General features: G+C 40.8%; 1 protein-coding gene across 6 annotated transcripts in view; it reads right to left on the reverse strand.

The window, feature by feature from the left end:
- Positions 1 to 18,968, reverse strand: part of LOC120299446 (sodium channel protein type 5 subunit alpha-like) — a 289,877-nt gene that overhangs the window by 204,147 nt on the left and 66,762 nt on the right. For 4 of the 6 annotated variants that reach the window (XM_039324300.1, XM_039324298.1, XM_039324293.1 and 1 more), the window contains exon 2: positions 5,055 to 5,399. In XM_039324300.1, coding sequence (XP_039180234.1) covers positions 5,055 to 5,399 — 345 coding nt within the window. The remainder of the gene's footprint in view (positions 1 to 5,054; positions 5,400 to 18,968) is intronic. The other 2 variants (XM_039324297.1, XM_039324295.1) reach the window with 2 other exon arrangements.

Consider the following 18,968-nt stretch of genomic DNA (forward strand, 5'->3'; position numbering starts at 1 on the left):
CGATACCTCCCGCTTACCAGACATCTGGAAACTAACCCTAATCAACGAGCGAGTCTTAGCCACGAAAACTGACTTCGGCCCCAGAACAACACAGCACACCACCACCATTCACCCTCACCAGACCTAAACCCAAGCCCAAACCCATCCCTCAGACGAAATGAAACCACCACCCAGAAGCCAAACCACGATGACATCACCAGATGCTGCACCTCCCTCCGACCCCCACATAAAGCAAATGGACACACACCATGAACACAGAGCTAGACCTCAAACTCGGAGCCAAACCAAAGCCTGATATGTTACATCACAGTCTTCTGCTCCGGATATCACATCACAGAACTCAGGAGGTTACAACGTTAAAGCTCAGGATGTTACAACACAGCCTACCACCCAGGATGTTACAACACAGAACTCAGGATATCACCACACTAGATCTCAGGATGTCACCACACAACCCATTACCCAGGTCGTTACAACACAAAAGACTAATGGGCACACAACCAGCACCTCAACTACTCAGGATGTTATGAAGCAGCCGAACAATCCGCAAACAATAACTCCAACACAGCCAACCAACCAACCTACAGCAACTAAGCCAGCACTCCACACACCCCCACCAATATTTATAGAGAGACAGCAGCTCTGATCACACTTAGCTCACACAAGCACGAAGCCGAAGACCCCAGCCCGAAGATGATGAGTGGAACCTCATCATATATATATATATATATATATATATATATATATATATATATATATTTGTGTGTGTGTGTGTGTGTGTGTGTGTGTGTGTGTGTGTGTGTGTGTGTGTGTGTGTGATGAGGTTCCACTCATCATCTTCAGGCTGGGGTCTTGGAAATATACATATATTTCCATCTTTATATCCCCCTCCCCCTCCTTTTTGTAATGCAGCTCAGATAATAGTCCCATCTTAAATGTTAGTTCCATAACAACTATCAACTATTCTTTGTCCTTTGAGATAGGCTGGATCAAGACATACAGGTAGTCCTCATTTTCTGAACACAACCTGGAGTGGAAAATCTATCATTAAGTGGTGCAACATTAAGCCAGACATCACATGACAGTGATTTGCAACCTTCCTGACAACTTCCCCCATTGACTTTGTTTGTCAGAAGCCAGCTGGCAAGGTCACAAACAGCCATCCCATAGTTGTGGGTCACTGTGATTGTCATAAATGCATGCCGGTTGATAAGCAGCCAAATCATGTAACTGCGGGGCCCTGAAAAGGTTGTAAGCTCAAGGGCTCATCATAAGCCACTTTTCTCAGTGACACCATGACTTCAAATGGTCGCTAAACAAATGATCATAAAAAGAGGACTGCCTATAGCAATTTAGATCACATATCACAGAGGGAAAGATTCGTTTTATTGTTTTAATTTATTTTCTTTATTAAATTTATATGTCGCATATCTAACTAGGAAAAGACTCTAGAGGGCATATTTTATTGCGGTTTAATTCAAACAATACACTAAACCAGGGGTAGGCAACCTCGGCTCTTTTATGACTCATGGACTGCAACTTCCAGAATTCCTGAGTCAGCTGACTCAGGAATTCTGGGAGTTGCAGTCCATGAGTCATAAAAGAGCCGAGGTTGCCTACCCCTGCACTAAATCATATTATAAATTAATACAGTGGTACCTCATTACCCGTTGGTAATTTGTTCTGGAAGAAGCAACAAATAATAAAACCGACGAGTACTGAGAAAAATCACATGACTTATCACATGACCAGTGGTAGGGGTTAGCTGTTTCGCACCACTTCGGCAGAACCGGTAGCTAATTTTTTGTTGCCCAGGCCCAGAATGGACTTCCGGAAGGGGCATCCACACAGAGAACCAGTTGTTCACCTATTTGAACCCCATCACTGCACATGACCCATTATTTCAGCCAGAAGAACTAGCCCAGTGGTTCTCAATCTTTTTAATGCCGCGACCCCCAACCTGTCGTAAGTCGAGGATTACTCAACCGGTCGTAAGTCGAGGACTACTCAACTGGTGCAGCACCATTTGCAGAATGGGACTTTTGGCAGGCTCAGCAGGCCAGAAAGCCAATAGAATTAGACTCTATTCAGGAGAGTGTATTCTATTGGCTTTTGAAAGCCAATAGAATAAAAGGGAGTAGCACAGCTAAGGAAAAGGGGGAAAAAATGGTGGACTGCGTTGTTTGGCGACCCCCGTGAAATGGTCGTTCGACCCCAAATAGGATCCCGACCCACAGGTTGAGAACCACTTAACTAGCCAATCATGAGGCAGCCAAGGTCAGCAAGAAAATGATGAATACCGGGACAAAATTTCTTCTTCAAAATGAGTCAGATACCAAACTTGACGAGTTTTGAAGCAGTCATGTGCCAAGGTGTAAAAGTACTCTATACTGAATGAATTGAAGAAGTGACTGATCACAATCCATCATTGCTGAAAAGAAGTTGAACCTGGTTATGTTGAATCCAACATAAAATTCAAATCCAATCAGTTATTCCCCAATAAGTGTAACTTCCAGATGTGAATTCCCTTGTTAGCACAGCTGTTGCTGAGAATTCTGTGAGTTTGAAGTCTACAAAATTCAAAAATGCTCACTTGTGGTGAACCTGTTATGACATCATAGTTTATAATCTTGAACAGATCTTTAACTATTTAACTGCCCCATTTAACGATGGTTTCTTTAAGTGACCAGCAAACTTTTTCTTATGAAAGGTAAAATTCCCTTCAAGTTGAGTTTAATTTCTGGAGACTTTAATGCAGGGGTCCCCAACCTTGGCAACTTTAAGACTTGTGGACTTCAACTTCTGGGAATTGAAGTCCACAGTCTTAAAGTTGCCATGGTTGGGGACCCCTGCTTTAATGGGCACATCCAAGTACTCTTCATGGCCAAATATGGAAGTGATCTACTGCTGCTTTTTTCTAATATATTTTAAACTTCTCATTCTAATCTATAGCTTTGTTTTTACCAAGAGTATTAACCAAGCCTGCCCCTATTTTGTTTTTGAGGTTAACCAGGTGCAAAAATTATTAATAAAATGCAAAGATCAGCCCATTCCAATAAAGCATTTCTAATTACATTGGGACTGAAAAGTCCAGAAGACCCTATGCTAGCCTGAGGTTCATCCATAGAATAAAGGTGAAAAATTAATGAGGGGGCAGTCCTGAGGACATTCCATTCCATATCCTATCTGGTATTGATTGACTAAGCTAATGCAGAGGTTTGCTGGGTCAAAAAAACTAGATCATTCCCAATCCAGCATCTTGGAAGGACAAGGAGACTATATATTTCTGTGGAATTAAAGCATCACATAGAAAGTATCATTAGGATGCAGAAAGCTAAAGATCAAATTAAGCATAAGCAAAAAGATCAGAAGTACAAAAAAAAAGGTCTGTTCCAAAATCCATATCAAGTGGGGTAATGCAAAACAATTTAGAGTAGTAAACAAAAGGAATTAACCTCTTCTCCACCTGTACTTTTTCTTCTTTATAGGTAGTAGGGCTGCATTACTATTATCCTTCTCATCTTTTCCTTTACCTTCTACTATTGGTATCTTATGATTATATTACTTTGTTGTTCGTATGTACACTGAGAGCTTCTGCACCACAGAAAAAGTCCCTGTGCATCCATTCACATTTGGCCAAATAAGCTATTCTGTTCTGTTCCGTCCCATATTCTATTCTACTCTATTCTGTTCTATTCTGTTCTGTTTCATATTCCATTGCATTTTCTATTCCATTCCATATTCTATTCTATTCTATTCTGTTCTATTTCATATTCTATTCCATATCCTATCCTATCCTATCCTATCCTATCCTATCCTCTCCTATTCTATTCTATTCTATTCTATTCTATTCTATTCTATTCTATTCTATTCTATTCTATTCTATTCCGTCTTCTTGAGACCAAAAGAAATAATGCCACCATAGCTTCATGACTAAAAACAATAAAGGTAAGATCAGTTCCACCAGTTTTTGTTGTCCATTCCTGTTCTCCCATTCACCAATTTTATATAGACTTGCCAAATTAATGGCTTGGGGTCCTGAACATCGGTTAATGTTTTCTGCAAATATGAGCATCTGGTATAAAAATTCCCTTGAAAGGGCAAGAAAGAAAAGGAATGGCTCATATAAGATTATATCTCACCTTTATTTTTCATCTATTCAACATCCACGCCCAACCCCGATTTTATTTGAAATAGTATAAACATATACAGGTAGTCCTTTATTTATAATAGTTCATTTAGTGACCATTTGAAGTTACAACAGCACTGAAAAAGGTAACATATGACAGTTTTTCATACTTATGACTGTTGCAACACCCTCATGGTCACATGATCAAAATTCAGACTCTTGGCAACTTGATTCATACCGGTAGCTATGACAGTTGCAGGGTCCCTCGGTCACGGGATCCCCTTCTGACAAGCAATTTCAATTGGGGAAGCCAGATTCACTTAACAACCATGTTGCAAACTTAACAGCTGCAGTGATTTACTTAAAATCTATGTCAAGAAACATCATAAAATGTGATGAAGTTCATTTAAAAACCATCTCCACAACAAAAATTTGGGACTCAGCTGTGGTTATAAGTCAAGGACTACCTGTACACAGACAACATCATCATCATCATTATTATTATTATTACTATTATTATTATTATTATTAATATTGCAATATTGTACCCCACCCATCTTAGCTATCAGGAATTTGACGCTGATACTGTATTTCCCCCAAAATAAGACCTAGCTGGAAAATAAGACCTAGCATGATTTTTCAGGATGCTCGTAATATAAGCCCCACCCCCCAAATAAGTTAAGATCATCAGCCAGACGGATGCATTTAGTACCATATTTCCCCAAATATAAGCCCTAACCAGAAAATAAGCCCTAATGTGTCTTTTGGAGCAAAAATTAATCTAAGATCCGGTCTTATTTTCAAGGAAACACGGTAGTTCTCAGGTCCTTAATCCAGGAAGGAAATTATTTCCTGTGGAAAATATCCTTCTACCTCATTCCCTTCCATTATTCTTAATCATAAGTGCAGAGGTGACAGGTTTGACCTTATGATCTCCGTAGAAGGGGTCAATATCCTCCAGTGGTTCCCCGATAAGCTCGGATGGGGGTGATCCATAGATGTCTGGCAACTTCTTGCATGCTTGCAAGTCAAACTGTGGCCGCAGTTTTTCTTCCTCTCCCACCTGCTCTCTATATTCCTGCTTAGTATCCTTTCCGACCTTTGCCGCGATCCGCTTTTCAATCTCCGATAAGGATTCGGGTGTGAACCGGTGAAAGTTGTTAGTACCCAGTGGTAACAAGAAGTCAGCCATCTTTTCATCCTGAGTTTTCTTTGTAGTGGCCGTTACTCCTAAATGTGAAAATGAAACGAAACAAAACAAAACAAAACCCTGAAAAAGAAAGAAAAGGGAAATATTGGTAAGGACTGACTCATCAGGACTGACAACTGTGCCAAACATTTATTTGGCTTCCTTTTTTAACCGTTGCCTTTCAGAGTTAATGGTAAACAGATTGCATTTCGGTTTCTGATGGAAAGAGAAAAAAAAGGTAGCAACATTATCATGGGCTTCTGGACCTATCTTAACTGCAACATGGACAAGGGGATGTGTGAATGCCCTACTTTTTGTTACAGCTATTTCTCCAATGCTTGGCACTTCTTGGTATGTCAACCTAATTTTCCAACGGATGGAAACTAATCAAGGAGAGAAGCAGTCTGGAATTAAGGCAAAATTCCCTAACAGTGAGAACAATTAACCAGTGGAACAGCTTGTCTTCAAAAGTGGTGGGGGCTCCAACACTGGAGGTTTTTAACAAGAGATTGGATAACTACTTCTCTGAAATGGTATAGGATCTCCTGCTTGAGCAGGGGGTTGGACTAGAAGACCTCCAAGGTCCCTTCCAACTTTGTTATTCTTGGTTATCCATGGTTCAATTCAGTCTAAAGAACTCTTCCTAGGTTTTCTTAGAACATAGCTAAGATGACCACACAGTGCTTCAGATATGTGCATGGATTCAGCTATGATTCAAATATGTGTGCCGGAATAAAAAAAATAATAACACCATTGACAATCACCCCCTTCCAACTTAACAATAATAATGGAATCTCAAAAACACAATCAAAAGTCATTCAACCTGAGAATTAAATAGAAAATGTAGCCTTACAAGAAGAAAGCTTTCAGGAAAACTTGAAAAAGCAGTGTAGATCCTATTCTCCAATCCACACCCCTCCTTTATTCTACGATTTTAAATCAGGATAGAGAATTAGTTTTCCCAAGAGGGCACATGAAAACCAGGACTGATGCGACATCAACCCCCGCAAACAATTCTCTTTGTGAATTATGTATTTGTTTAATAAATTTATACGCTGCCCACCTCACAATCCAAAGCAATGTTATACCTTCCTCCCCCAGCCCTTTAAAGGCAGACTGTTTTGGTCCACCATAAAAATCTTCAGCAACATTTCTTTTTGCTATGCAAACCAGCACCATTCCTGATGTTGAAGCCAGTTTACGCCTTCTCCTTTACTTCATAAGTGACTTAAACTCTATAAAAACTGTACACGGGGGTATCTCTGAGACTTCTCTCCTTGGGTGTTTTCTGCCAGATGGTGTTTCTAAAGCCATTTTGTCACAGGGCCCATCACCCTGCTGCGCAGCTATCAGTTTGAGATAATTCACAACCATTATTTCTCACAACACCCAGAGATTTGTCAGCAAATAAAGCTTTTCCTGTCCCAGTGTGATAAAGATAACACGTATTGACTCAGCTGAAGGCCTCGTTGGCAAAGCAGATTCTTCTTGTTCCAACTTTGTTTTACAAGGGACTCGTTATGTGATTATTGATTGGAGGCACATCAGGAGGAAAAGGATGTCCATTCCTGCCCCTCCCCTTTTTATACAATAGATGACACAGAGTGCCTAATTCTAAGCTGCCATTCTTTTATTCAGATTCTTTACATTTCTGTCCATTAACCTGCCTTCCCTTTGGACAGATCTGACACTGTCCGTTGGCTTGGAGCTTTCAAACAGGGGCTTTATTATCCCCATCTCTCCACTCTGCTCGTCCTATTCTCTCCCTCCCCATCTTTTAACTGCCACGTTTTCTATCTTATAATTTTGTAGCATTATTTATATATAGTTTTCTTTTTTTTAATATTGTAATCCGCCTAGAGCAGGGCTTTTCAACCTTTTCACCGATTGTACCACTTTTAGGATATGGCAATATTCAAGCACCACCTAGCAAGGTATCAAAAACTTGATGACCAAAAAAAAAAAAACCTGTTCAAAGTTGCAATTGCACTGAAATGACTTATGACCATTTTTCACACTTATGACCATTGCAGCATGCCCAGAGTCATGTGGTTTGTATTTGGATGCTGGGCATTGGCAACTGATTCATATTGATGATGGTCACAGTGTTCCAGGGTCATGTGATCCCCTTCTGCAACCTTTTGACAAGCAAAGTCAATGGCAGGGCTGCTGGTGGCCAAGTGCTAAGGCGGGACTTCCTTCCTTCCCTCCCTCCCTTCCAGCAAAACTTACAGCAGAGAGAGAGAGAGAGAGAGAGAGGGAGGGAGGGAGGGGAGAGAGAGAGAGAGAGAGAGAGAGAGAGAGAGAGAGAGAGAGAGAGAGGTAGTCCTTGAGTTATGGCTACAATTGAGCCCAGTTGTGGGATTCAAATATGGGAACAACCAGTTCTCTGACTGGATGCCATTTCCAGAAGTCCATTCTGGACCTGGGCAACAAAAAACCGAACTGGTGCAAACTGGCTGAATCCCACCAATGGTTTTGCCCCAAATTTACATTGCTAAGTGAAACATTTGTTACGTGAGTTTCGCCCCATTTTACAACCTTGCCACAGTTGATAAGTGAATCATTGCAGTTGTTTAGTTAGTGACCCGGTTGTTAAGTGAATCTTGCTTCCCCATTGACTTTGCTTGTCAGAAGTTCACAAAAGGGGATCACATGACCCCGGGACACTGCAACCGTCATAAATATGAACCAGTGGCCAAGCATCTGAATTTTGATCACGTGACCCATGGGGATGCTGCAACGGTCATAAGTGTGAAAAACAGTCATAAGTCACTTTTTTTCAGTGCCGTTGTAATTCGAACGGTCACTAAATGAACTGTTGTAAGTCGAGGGTTAGCTGCAAATAAATAAATAAATAATCCTCTCTGAGAATTCTGGGAAATGTAGTCCCAGCACATCAGAAGGACTCTAGCTTGGCGATGCCCTCTGTCCACACTTTACACTTTTCCTCGTGAGATGCACACCCCAGGTTCCCAAAACAAAACTGAAACGTGGCAGTTCCGATTCCTTCTTAAGATTTGGACAAATAATGTCCCTTGCTTGCTTTGCGTGAATTGAAACACAAAGGAAGTCCTCAAATTACAACCATTTGTTTAGTGACTATTCGGCGTTACAACGGCACTGAAGCAAGGGAGTTGCAACTGGTCTTCACACATAGGACAGTTGCAGCATCCCCACAGTCGTATGGTCAACATTTGGGCACTTGGCAACCGGCGTGTATTTACGATGTTTGCCACATCCCAGGGTTGCGTAGTCACCATTTGCGATCTTCCCAGCCGGTTTCTGACAAGCAAAGACAATGGGGGGAAAACCCTGGTTCATTTAACAACCATGTAAGGATTCATTTAATAACTGCAGTGATTCAGTTAACATAACAACCATGACAACCAAAGTCATAAAATTGGACACAATTTCTAAGCAATTGCATTGCTTAGAAATTCTGCTTATCATTATCTGAAGCCCATCAGAACCCACAACAACTTACACTCAGCAGTTGGTCCTTGATTTACGACCACAATTGAGCCCTAAATTTCTATTGCTAAACAAAACAGTTGTTAAATGAGCTTTGCCCCATTTCACAACCTTTCTTGCCACAGTTGTTAAGTGAATCACTGCAGTTGCTAAGTTAGTAATATGGTTGTTAAGTGACTCTGGCTTCTCCCATTGACTTTGCTTGTCAGAATGTCGCCAAAATTACAAACAGAATAATTCATCTGGCTCCATAAAGTACAATTTGAAAACAAGAGAGAGAGAATGAGACAGAGAGAGAAAAAAAAAGAGGGAGGGAGGGAGGGAGGAGAGAGAGAGAAAGGGATGGAGGGAGGGAAGGAAGGAGGGAGGGAGGGAGGGAGGGAGAAAGGAAGGAAGGAAGGAAGGAAGGAAGGAAGGAAGGAAGGAAGGAAGGAAGGAAGGAAGGAAGGAAGGAAGGAAGGAAGGAAGGAAGGAAGAAGAGGAAGGAAAGATATTCTGAAACAAACAATATTGATTTTACTGAACACCTAAAAAACTGAAGGATTGGAGAAGCCACATGATCCAGATGTGACTATTTTACAAATGGATTACAGAGGTTCAAAGCTTCCTGGTTCTAAGTTCTACGCCATCTAATAAAATGAAGAAGGGACCCAGAAGGTATCCAAAAAACACCTAAAGTACTGTGGTCCTATTCTGTATTTAGTGCTCAATAGACTTCTCCTGTTTCCTATCTAATGTCTTAAGGGAATGAATCCTGAGTCCCAAAATAATCAGGATTTATGAACCACCCCACAACTCTGAAGTGAGACAAGACTGACATAAAGGTTTTTTTTTCATACAGTATTGGCAAAATTCAGCTTGTTGAGGTGGTCCTCAACACAGAACCATTTGTTTATGACCATTCAAAGTTACAACAGCCCTAGAAAAAGTGACTAACAACTGATGCTCACACTTACAACCAACACAGCATCCCCATGGTCACATGATCAAAATTCAGATGCTTGGCAACTGGCATGTACCTGCAATGATTGCAGCATCCTCGGGGGGGGGGGTGTCACATGATTGCCATCTGCAACCTTCCCAGGCATCATCTGACAAGCACGGTCTGTGGGAGCTGCCCAGATTTGCTTAACAACCATGTGATTCACTTAACAACTGGGGGGTAAAATGCTCATAACATCAGGCAGAAATCACTTAACACAGGGGTTCTCAACCTTAGCCACTTTAAGATTTGTGGACTTCAACTCTCAGAATTCTGGCTGAGGAATTCTGGGAGTTGAAGTCCACAAGTCTTAAAATTGCCCAGGTTGAGGACCCCTGACTTAACAAACTCTTTGCTTAACATTCTGTCCCAGTTGTGGTCATAAGTCAAGGACTTCCTGTATTCTGGACTTGTTTGAACACGGAAGGACATTAAATGTTATCTTGAATGTATAAGTCCGCAATAGGACACCCCATGATATAACGCAGAATATTTAATCTTCCCTAATGCTTTAATGTGTTAATGCTTCAACACTGGAGGTTTTTAAGAAAAGACTGGACAACCATTTGTCTGAAACGGGTTTCCTGCCTGAGCGGGGGGTTGGACTAGAAGACCTCCAAGGTCCCTTCCAACTCTTTGTTATTCTGTTATTCTGCTAATTTGAACTGGGGGTGGGGTGCACAATGGTAAACGAACCTGAGTTAAAATGTAATTGTATAAGAATCCCAGAAAAGATGTATGTTTGTTTTATTTATGAAATCTATGTTGGACCCAGATATATATATTCCCATAGAATGGGCTATCAGGATAGTGATAAGGAAAAAAAATATATCATTGTGATTAGTAGTTAAAAACCCTATAAATTACCTTTAACCTATTGATTCTGGCCAGTTCTAATCCTGATGAGCCTTTATAAGGTATGTCCTACTTAACAATGAAAGTGTTTCCCCTCTGAAAGCAGCAACTAGGCCATTTGGATCTGGATCTCACACACACATACCTTACATCACGGTCTTTCACCTCCCGTTGTCCCCTCTGGGAATGGAGACCCATATTTGCTACTGACAGTTACTGTCTGCCAAGCTATGCACTTGGTTGGTAATTGTGCACATCGCATCTTGAAAACTATGGCCCAGAGATCCTTGTTTTCCCCAAATCCCAGCCCTACCAACCCTTTAAAGAACTTAACCTCAACATCCCCAATGCATCTCTGCTCTAAATTAACAGCTCAGAACATCCACTGAGGAACAAAACATGCACAAACAAATTTCTCTACAAGCTTACAGTAATAATCACAACATGCTCAAGCCTCGGTGAGCTTTGGTTAGATGGAGGAAAGTCCTGTCTGAAAATAAAGACTAAGAATAGAAAGGAACAAAGAGAGAGAATCAGACAGACAGACAAATATCCTCTGATCTTGGATAGATAGCCTATCCCAGAACAGGTAGTCCTTGACTTACAACCATTTGTTTAGTGACTGTTCTGAAAAAAAGTGACATGACTGTTTTTCACACGGCCATTGTGCATTCCCGTGGTCACGTGATCAAAATTCAGACATTTGACAACTTGGTTCATATTTATGACGGTCGCAGTGTCCCGGGGTCATGTGATCCCCTTTTGCGACCTTCTGACAAGCAAAGTTGATGGGGAAGCCAGATTCACTTAACAACCTTGTCACTAACTTTGCAACCTCGGGGATTCACTTAACAACTGTGGCAAGAAAAGTGGGCAAAACCCACTCAACATATATCTCACTTAACAACAGAAATTTTGGGCTCAATTGTGGTCATAAATCGAGGACTACCTGTGTTTCCTCCATCACCACCTATGAAAACTCTTCTTAAAGGTGCAGTTTTGCCACATCCACATCCATTATACAATTATAACAATTCTCCTCTCCGGTCTGTTTGCACGGCTAACATCCGAAACAGCAAAGCCTTCGCGCTTAGCAGTCCTGGTAACGAGCAACTTATGGAGCAACAAGGTATGTCCAAATTTCCTTTCATGAACAACTGTGCTCCATGGATATTTTTTTCCAATTAATGAGGCAGCCTAAGCCATGAATGTACCCCAATCCCTTGTTTGATTGGCAGCCCTTGGTATCAAAACCCACTACAGGTTGTCCTCAATTTAGCACCACAATGGAGCCCAAAATTTCTGTTGCTAAGGAAGACATTTGCTAAATAAGTTTTGCCCCATTTTTACCACCTTTCTTGCTTCCCCATGGACTTTGCTTGCCAGAAATTCACAAAAGGGGATCACATGACCCCAGGACACTGCAACCATCATAAATATGAGTTCGGTTGCCAAGCATCAAGAATTGTGATTGTGTGACCACGGCGATGCTGCAGCAGTTATAAGCGTGAAAAATGGTCATAAATCACTTTTTTCAGTGCAGTTATAATTGGAAACAGTCCCTAAATGAATGGTTATAAGTTGAGGACTACCTATACAACAGGGTCTTTCTCCTTTAGCCTAACCAAGAAAGGAAACTCAAGGAAATGACGTCTGGCAAAGCCTCTGTCACTGGAGCAATCTTTTTTCAAAGAAGTCCACCCTGTGCCAGGCCCGTTTTTAATTTTCCCAGAAAGCTGAATGCTAAAGAACAGAAAGGCTGAGGTCTCACCTTCGCTAGACATCTGCTCAACTAAAAAGCCAGATTTCAGCCTTACAGATGTCAGTAGGTTTACTTAAGATGAATAATTCTAAATCAGAATGCTATATATAACTTACTATGTCCAAACATCTAAACCAGTAATAGCAAACCTTTCAGAGACCGAGTGCCCAAACTGCAACCCAAAACCCACTTATGCATCCTCAGGTGCCAGGTGGGTGTGGCCCATTGGGTGGGTGTGGCCCAGTGGGTGGGTGTGGCTGTGGTGATAATGGCAGACTGGGTGGGACTAAAAAGTTCAATCAATCAATTCCAACTTTGCAAGATCTTTTTTTTCCCCGCGAGAAGTTGAAATTGACTGATTGAGCCTTTTTTTTTTTTTTTTTTTGCACACGCCGGCGGAGGCCTAAAGCGAAAAGGTTTTATAAAACCCAGCTGAAGGCCTAGGACTGGGGCGACGGCGCACGTGCCCACAGAGAGGGCTCTGAGTGCTGCCTCTAGCCTCCATGCCATAGGTTCGCCACCACTGTCCTAAAGCCAGGCTGAGAAACACAGTTTCTGCATTCCGCAAATTCCATCACCGAATTGTGACGATGGGGTTGAAAAACAAACTACACAAACTATATAGTGTCAGAGTGCCAAAATAGAGCCTATACAGGCAGGGAAAAATTTGTTGATTTCCTGGCTGTGACAAAGAAAACTAAAATTATACTATAATCTAGACATACGTTTATAATACAAGATTTTATATTTCATATTTTGTAATTTTACCTCTTGTGTTTTTATTCAAAGGGGATGTGAATGTGCCAGGCAATAAATAATAAGCTGCATTCCATCTTAAAGGCAGTGGTGGGATTCAGCCGATTCATACCACTTCAGCAGAACCAGTAGCTAATTTTTGGTTGCCCAGGCCCAGAATGGATTTCTGGAAGCAGCATCCATACAGAGAACCGGTGGTTCACCTATCTGAATCCCACCACTGCTTAAAGGGCAGTGCTGTGGGTCAGTGGTTAAGACTTGTTGGTTGTAAAGCCAGCAACCAAGGTTCGAGACCCAAGCTCCACACGGCAGGATGAGCTCCCATTCTCTGACCAGCTCTTGCCAACTTAACAGTTTGAAAGCATGTGAATGTGAGTAGATAAATAAGTACCACTTCAGTGGGAAGATACAACCTAGCAGTTTAAAAGCATGCAAATGTGAATAGATAAATAGATACCACTTCGGTGGAAAAGTAAATGTTCCATGGCATCATGATGGCCACATGATCGTGCTGCTTCAATGGCTTTGAAATGGAGATAAGCAGCGCCCCCTAGAGTTGGCAATGACTAGCGGAATAAAATCCCATCTTAAAACACATTAATGTTTAATGTGGGGAATGGTTAAAGATGGAGAGGTTGGGATGATCAAACCAGAAAGATTTTTTTCAGATAAAGTATCGCAATTTATTTTCCAAGTTAAGCTTTCACTTGTCCGATTGCTAGATTCAGACTGTCTTTTATTGGTATTTTAAAAAAAAACATGACATCAGAAATTTATTTATTTATTTGCAAAGTAGATTAGATTTCATTTTTAAATCAATTTTTAATTCAACAGAATATTACACATAAAAAGGCATCTCATGGAAAACTACATCGGGATTAGAACAAAGACAGTTTTTAGAAGATAGAGGATAAAGGATTTGGCTACAATGTTTATGGGAAAAGATTGAAATTACAGGTGGTCCTTGATCTACAACAATTCACTCAGTGACCTTTGGAAGTTATGACAGCACTGAAGAAATGATGGTTACAACTCATCCTCATTCTGGCTGCCCCAGCACGGTAACCAGTTTGCCCTTACGACCAAGTTGTAGCACTCCAAGATCACATGATTGTCATTTGTAACTTCCCTGCCGGCTTTCCCAAAAATTCAATGGGGAAGCTGGCAGGAAAGGTTGCAACTCATTAAATTAAATCTTCCCCTACACACACAACATCCCCCAACCTTTCTGCACTTGTGCCACATTAGTCACTCACATACCATTGCATATCTGCCCCGAGCTTCCCTCACACACTTCTCCACTCCCTCATATCCTTTCTGATCTGTGTTACTTCTCTTGTGCATCCCCTTGCACCCTTATAACCTCTTGCACCCTCTCTGATCACCATTGCATCTCACCAGCACCCCTGCATCCCCTCATACCCTCCCTGGATCTCACCATACCTCTTGCACACCCCCTTGCACCCTGGTGCAACAGTTCTGGCCTTCTTTCTCTCTTTCCCTCACTTTGCAGCATCCATTTACTTGCCTGTCAGTCTGGGACTTGCAACTTCCTGCTGGCTTCCCCAGTGACATTGTGAAAAGTTGTCAGGAAGTCGTCTTGTCTTATGACTGTGGGATTCAGTTAACTAAGTTAATTACTAAGCAATATCTTATGATTGCATCACTTAGATATGGAAATTCTGATCTCACTTGTCATAATAATTGGAGGATTATCTGTAAAAAACACCAAAATCCTGAAAATGGCCACATTACCCAGCAAGGCAAATATAATTACAGGTAGTCCTTGACTTACAACTGTTCATTTAGTGACCATTTAAAGCACTGAAAAAGTGACATGACTGTTTTTCACACTTACAACTGTTGTAACATCTGTTTGGTCATGTGATTAAAACTCAGATGTTTGGCAAATGATTCATATGTTTGACAGTTGCAGTGTCCTGGGATCATGGGATCACTTTTTATGACCTTCTGGCAAGCAATGGGGAAACCAGATTTACTTAACAACTATGTTACTAACTTAACAACTGCAATGATTCACTTAACAACTGTGGCAAAAAAGTAGTAAAATGGAGCAAAAATCACTTAACAAATGTTTCACTTAGCAACATAAATTTTAGGCTCAGCTGTGGTCATAATTCAATGACTACCTGTATTTAGAACAATTTTTTTTAAGTTTATATTGAAATATACTGCAAATGGGTGGAAAATAAAGGGGAAAGTCAAAAATAAATATTTATCTATATAATTTTGATAGATGTTTTTATCCTTTCCTTTTTTCCTAATATTTATAAATGATAACTTTGTGGACGCTTTGTTACAAAGCTGAAAAACTCACTTTTTTTCCTTTTTAATATTGTGGAAACAATGTATTTGTCTTGGTATGCTTTATTAATGTTACTGCATCTTGAGCAAAAAGTGTCCAATTATAATCATTTGTTTAGTGACCATTTGAAGTTACAATGGCACTAAAAAAAGTGACATGACGGAGTTTCACACTTACAATCATTGTAACATCCCCATGGTCATGTGATCAAAATCCATATTCTTGGCAACTATATCAATATTTATGATATTTATATTTATACACACACACACACACACACACTCAGAGACAGACAGACAGACAGATAGACTGACAGACAGATAGATAAATAAATAAACAGTAGAAAAACAATGACTTCCAGGATAAATGTAAAAAACAACTGTTTAATAGCTAAGCTAATGTTTTAATTTTAGGCTGAGTAATTCAGTACAGAAAGAATAGTGGACACTGTGGTCCTTCACCACCCACAGCAAAAGTAGCCCTTGAAACTTGTGCTAGTTTATTCCTTAACAAAATCATTAAACTGAAAAGAAAATGTAATAGTTCCAGCATTCTAACCCTTGAGTTGCCTGTTTGACTTTTTTTGAAAACAGGGAATTTTCCTCAAGTTGTGCAGGCCATTTCTAACTGCCGATCAAAATTTAGTCTGTCGGCTTAACTGCGTCTGCTTCAGGCAGCCATTTTCTACTTTCTCTTGACATGTAGTCAGGCCTCGTTCACACATCTCACCAGCTTGCTTGTTTCACTTTACTGTGCTGAATAAACTGTAATAAATTATGTTTGCATTTTCAAGTTGAATAATACCATTTTTTTTAATCCCTAATTTTCAGGTGCTTATTATTTTTCTATCTTGTTCAATGGTCCAGGTCTCGGAATGAGTATACTATTCCCACTGGAAAGGCCTCTGCTTTAATTATTCTGATTTTTAGTAGGAAGACAAGAGCAGGCCAAAGTTGTTCTTTCAACAAACACTTAAAATTCTAGAGAGTAGCAGCAGAAAATGCATCGATTAGCAGAGGAGAGATCCATGAAAGAACATCTGCTTTGGATGGTGACCCCGAATCCAAACCCAGCATCTCAAAGTAGCAGAAGAGAGGGATGAAAGAATGAGGAAAGAGGGGTGGATCGTGAGGAGGAGGAGGGATAAAAGAAGGAGAAGGAAGAGAAGGAGGAGAAGGAGAAGAAGTAGGAGACCAAAGAAAGGAAGGGGGAGGAGAAGAGAGATGAAAGGAAGAGAGGAGAAGTAGAAGGAGAAAAGAGAAAAGGGGATGGAGGAAGAAGAGGAGAGGAGAGAAGAAGTAGGAAAAGAAACAAAAGGATGGAAGAAGAGGAGGAGGAGAGAGGAGAAGTAGGAGGAGACAAAAGTATGGAGAAGGAGGAAGAGGAGGAGGAGGAGAGAGGAGAAGAAGTAGGAGAAGAGAGACAAAAGGATGGAGGAAGAGGAGGAGAGAGGAAGGAAAAATAAAAGGGGCAGATAAAAAAGAAGAGGAAAAATCTATTCAGTATCTCAGCTTTCACTCAGTAATTGACCAAATAAGATCATAAAAAGGCTTAAACCCACAGGAATTTGTGGCTTGAAAAATGAAGACAGTTGAGGGCAAAGGACAAGCTGAGAACTAATGAGATTTTAGGAAAGACAGGAACTTGCATGAGCAGATCAAAAGCTTAAAAGGGGAATAATCAAGAGCACTTACCACAAGTGGGGAAAACTGGCTGTTTTGGTATCTGGTATCTGACATGAAGATGAGATGAACGCTACTCATTCTCCAAAGGTGTTCTAGTCTATCACAAGTAGCGCAAGAATTCAGGAAGCAAAAACTTAGGGATAGAAAAATCAAAATGCTGATTCTATCATTAAAAAGTCGGTGTAAACCTGTCTTAAACCGTGCAAAATGCACAACACCCTCCTCCTCAATCAATGCTTGTTCCAGCTGGACATGATGAGACTTTAGTCTGCCATTTTGGAGACTGAACTAAATATAAACATCAGAATATTTTGCAACAGAGAAGGTTTAACTGTAGGAAGAATTGTAGGTAGTCCTCGCCTTACAGCCATTTATTTAGTGACCATTTGAAATTATAACAGCACTGAAAAAAGTGACACGGCTGATCTTCACACTTATAACTGTTGCAGTACGTGATCAAAATTTGGACACTTGGCAGCTGATTCATATTTATGACGGTTGCAGTGTCCCAGAATCATGTGATCCCCTTTTGCGACTTTCTGTTAAGCAAAATCAATGACCGCTTAAAGACTGCATGTGATTCACTTAACATTTATGACAAAAAGGTCATAAAGCAGGGCATGACTCACTTAACAACTGCCCTGCTTAGCAGCAGAAATAGTGGGTCATAAGTCATAAGGACTACCTGTATTCAAACAGACATTGGCATATACCACACAATGTGTAGAGGTTTCCTATTTTCCAGCATGGTGTTTGGTTATTTTTGTCATTATTATTATTATGAAACCTCCTATCATGGGTATTTCAATGGGTTATTATATTCACAAATGAAGGCAGAAGTTTTCATATTCCACATAAGCAACCAATTTTTTTTTTGTGGCAGTATAGAAATATATAAAATAAATAAATCTCAAAGCATCTGAAAATCTCTACAGAAAGATCCCCAATATGCCTTACAAACACATAGCTCAGTGGTTCTCAACCTTTTTAATGCCGCGACCCCCAACCGGTCGTAAGTCGAGGACTACTCAACTGGTCGTAAGTTGAGGACTACTCAACTGGTGCAGCACCGTTTGCAGAATGGGACTTTTGGCGGGCTCAGCAGAGCAGAGACAGCCTGGACAATTCCTATTGGCTTTTGAAAGCCAATAGAATTAGACTCTATTCAAGAGAGTCTATTCTATTGGCTTTCAAAAGCGTTGTTTGGCGATCCCCGTGAAATGGTCATTCGACCCCAAATGGGGTCCCGACCCACAGGTTGAGAACCACTGACATAGCTTTAAACTTGCAGGATTGTTGGATGTTAGCCAACATCTCTGAAGACTAGCTAAGTTGGCCTCTGGGAAATTGGTTTCCCTTTTGGATTGACATTCTGTCATATTGGCAAACGGAGAAAGGGTGAAATTCTGCCTCAGAAAGTAAAATCCTAGTTGGTCAACTATAATGGCTTGTGAAACATCAACATTGTTTTGAACAGAACAATAGAATTGGAAGGGACCTTGAGGTCTTCTAATCCAACCCCCTGCTCAAGCAGGAGATCCTATACCATTTCAGATAAATGGCTGTCCAGGCTCTTCTTAAAAGTCTCCAGCAATGGGGCACCCACAACTTCTGGAGGCAAGTCCTTCCACTGATTAATTGTTCTCACTGTCAGGAAATTCCTCCTTAGTTCTAGGTTGCTTCTCTCCTTGATTAGTTTCCATCCGTTGCTTCTTGTCCTGCCTTCAGGCGCTTTGGAGAACAGCTTGATTCCCTCTTCTTCATGGCAGCCCCTGAGATATTGGAACTCTGCTATCATGTCCCCCCTCAT

This window comes from Crotalus tigris, unplaced genomic scaffold, assembly GCF_016545835.1.
Source record: "Crotalus tigris isolate CLP2741 ecotype Arizona unplaced genomic scaffold, ASM1654583v1 scf7180000024297.1652928, whole genome shotgun sequence".
Taxonomy (NCBI): Eukaryota; Metazoa; Chordata; class Lepidosauria; order Squamata; family Viperidae; genus Crotalus; species Crotalus tigris.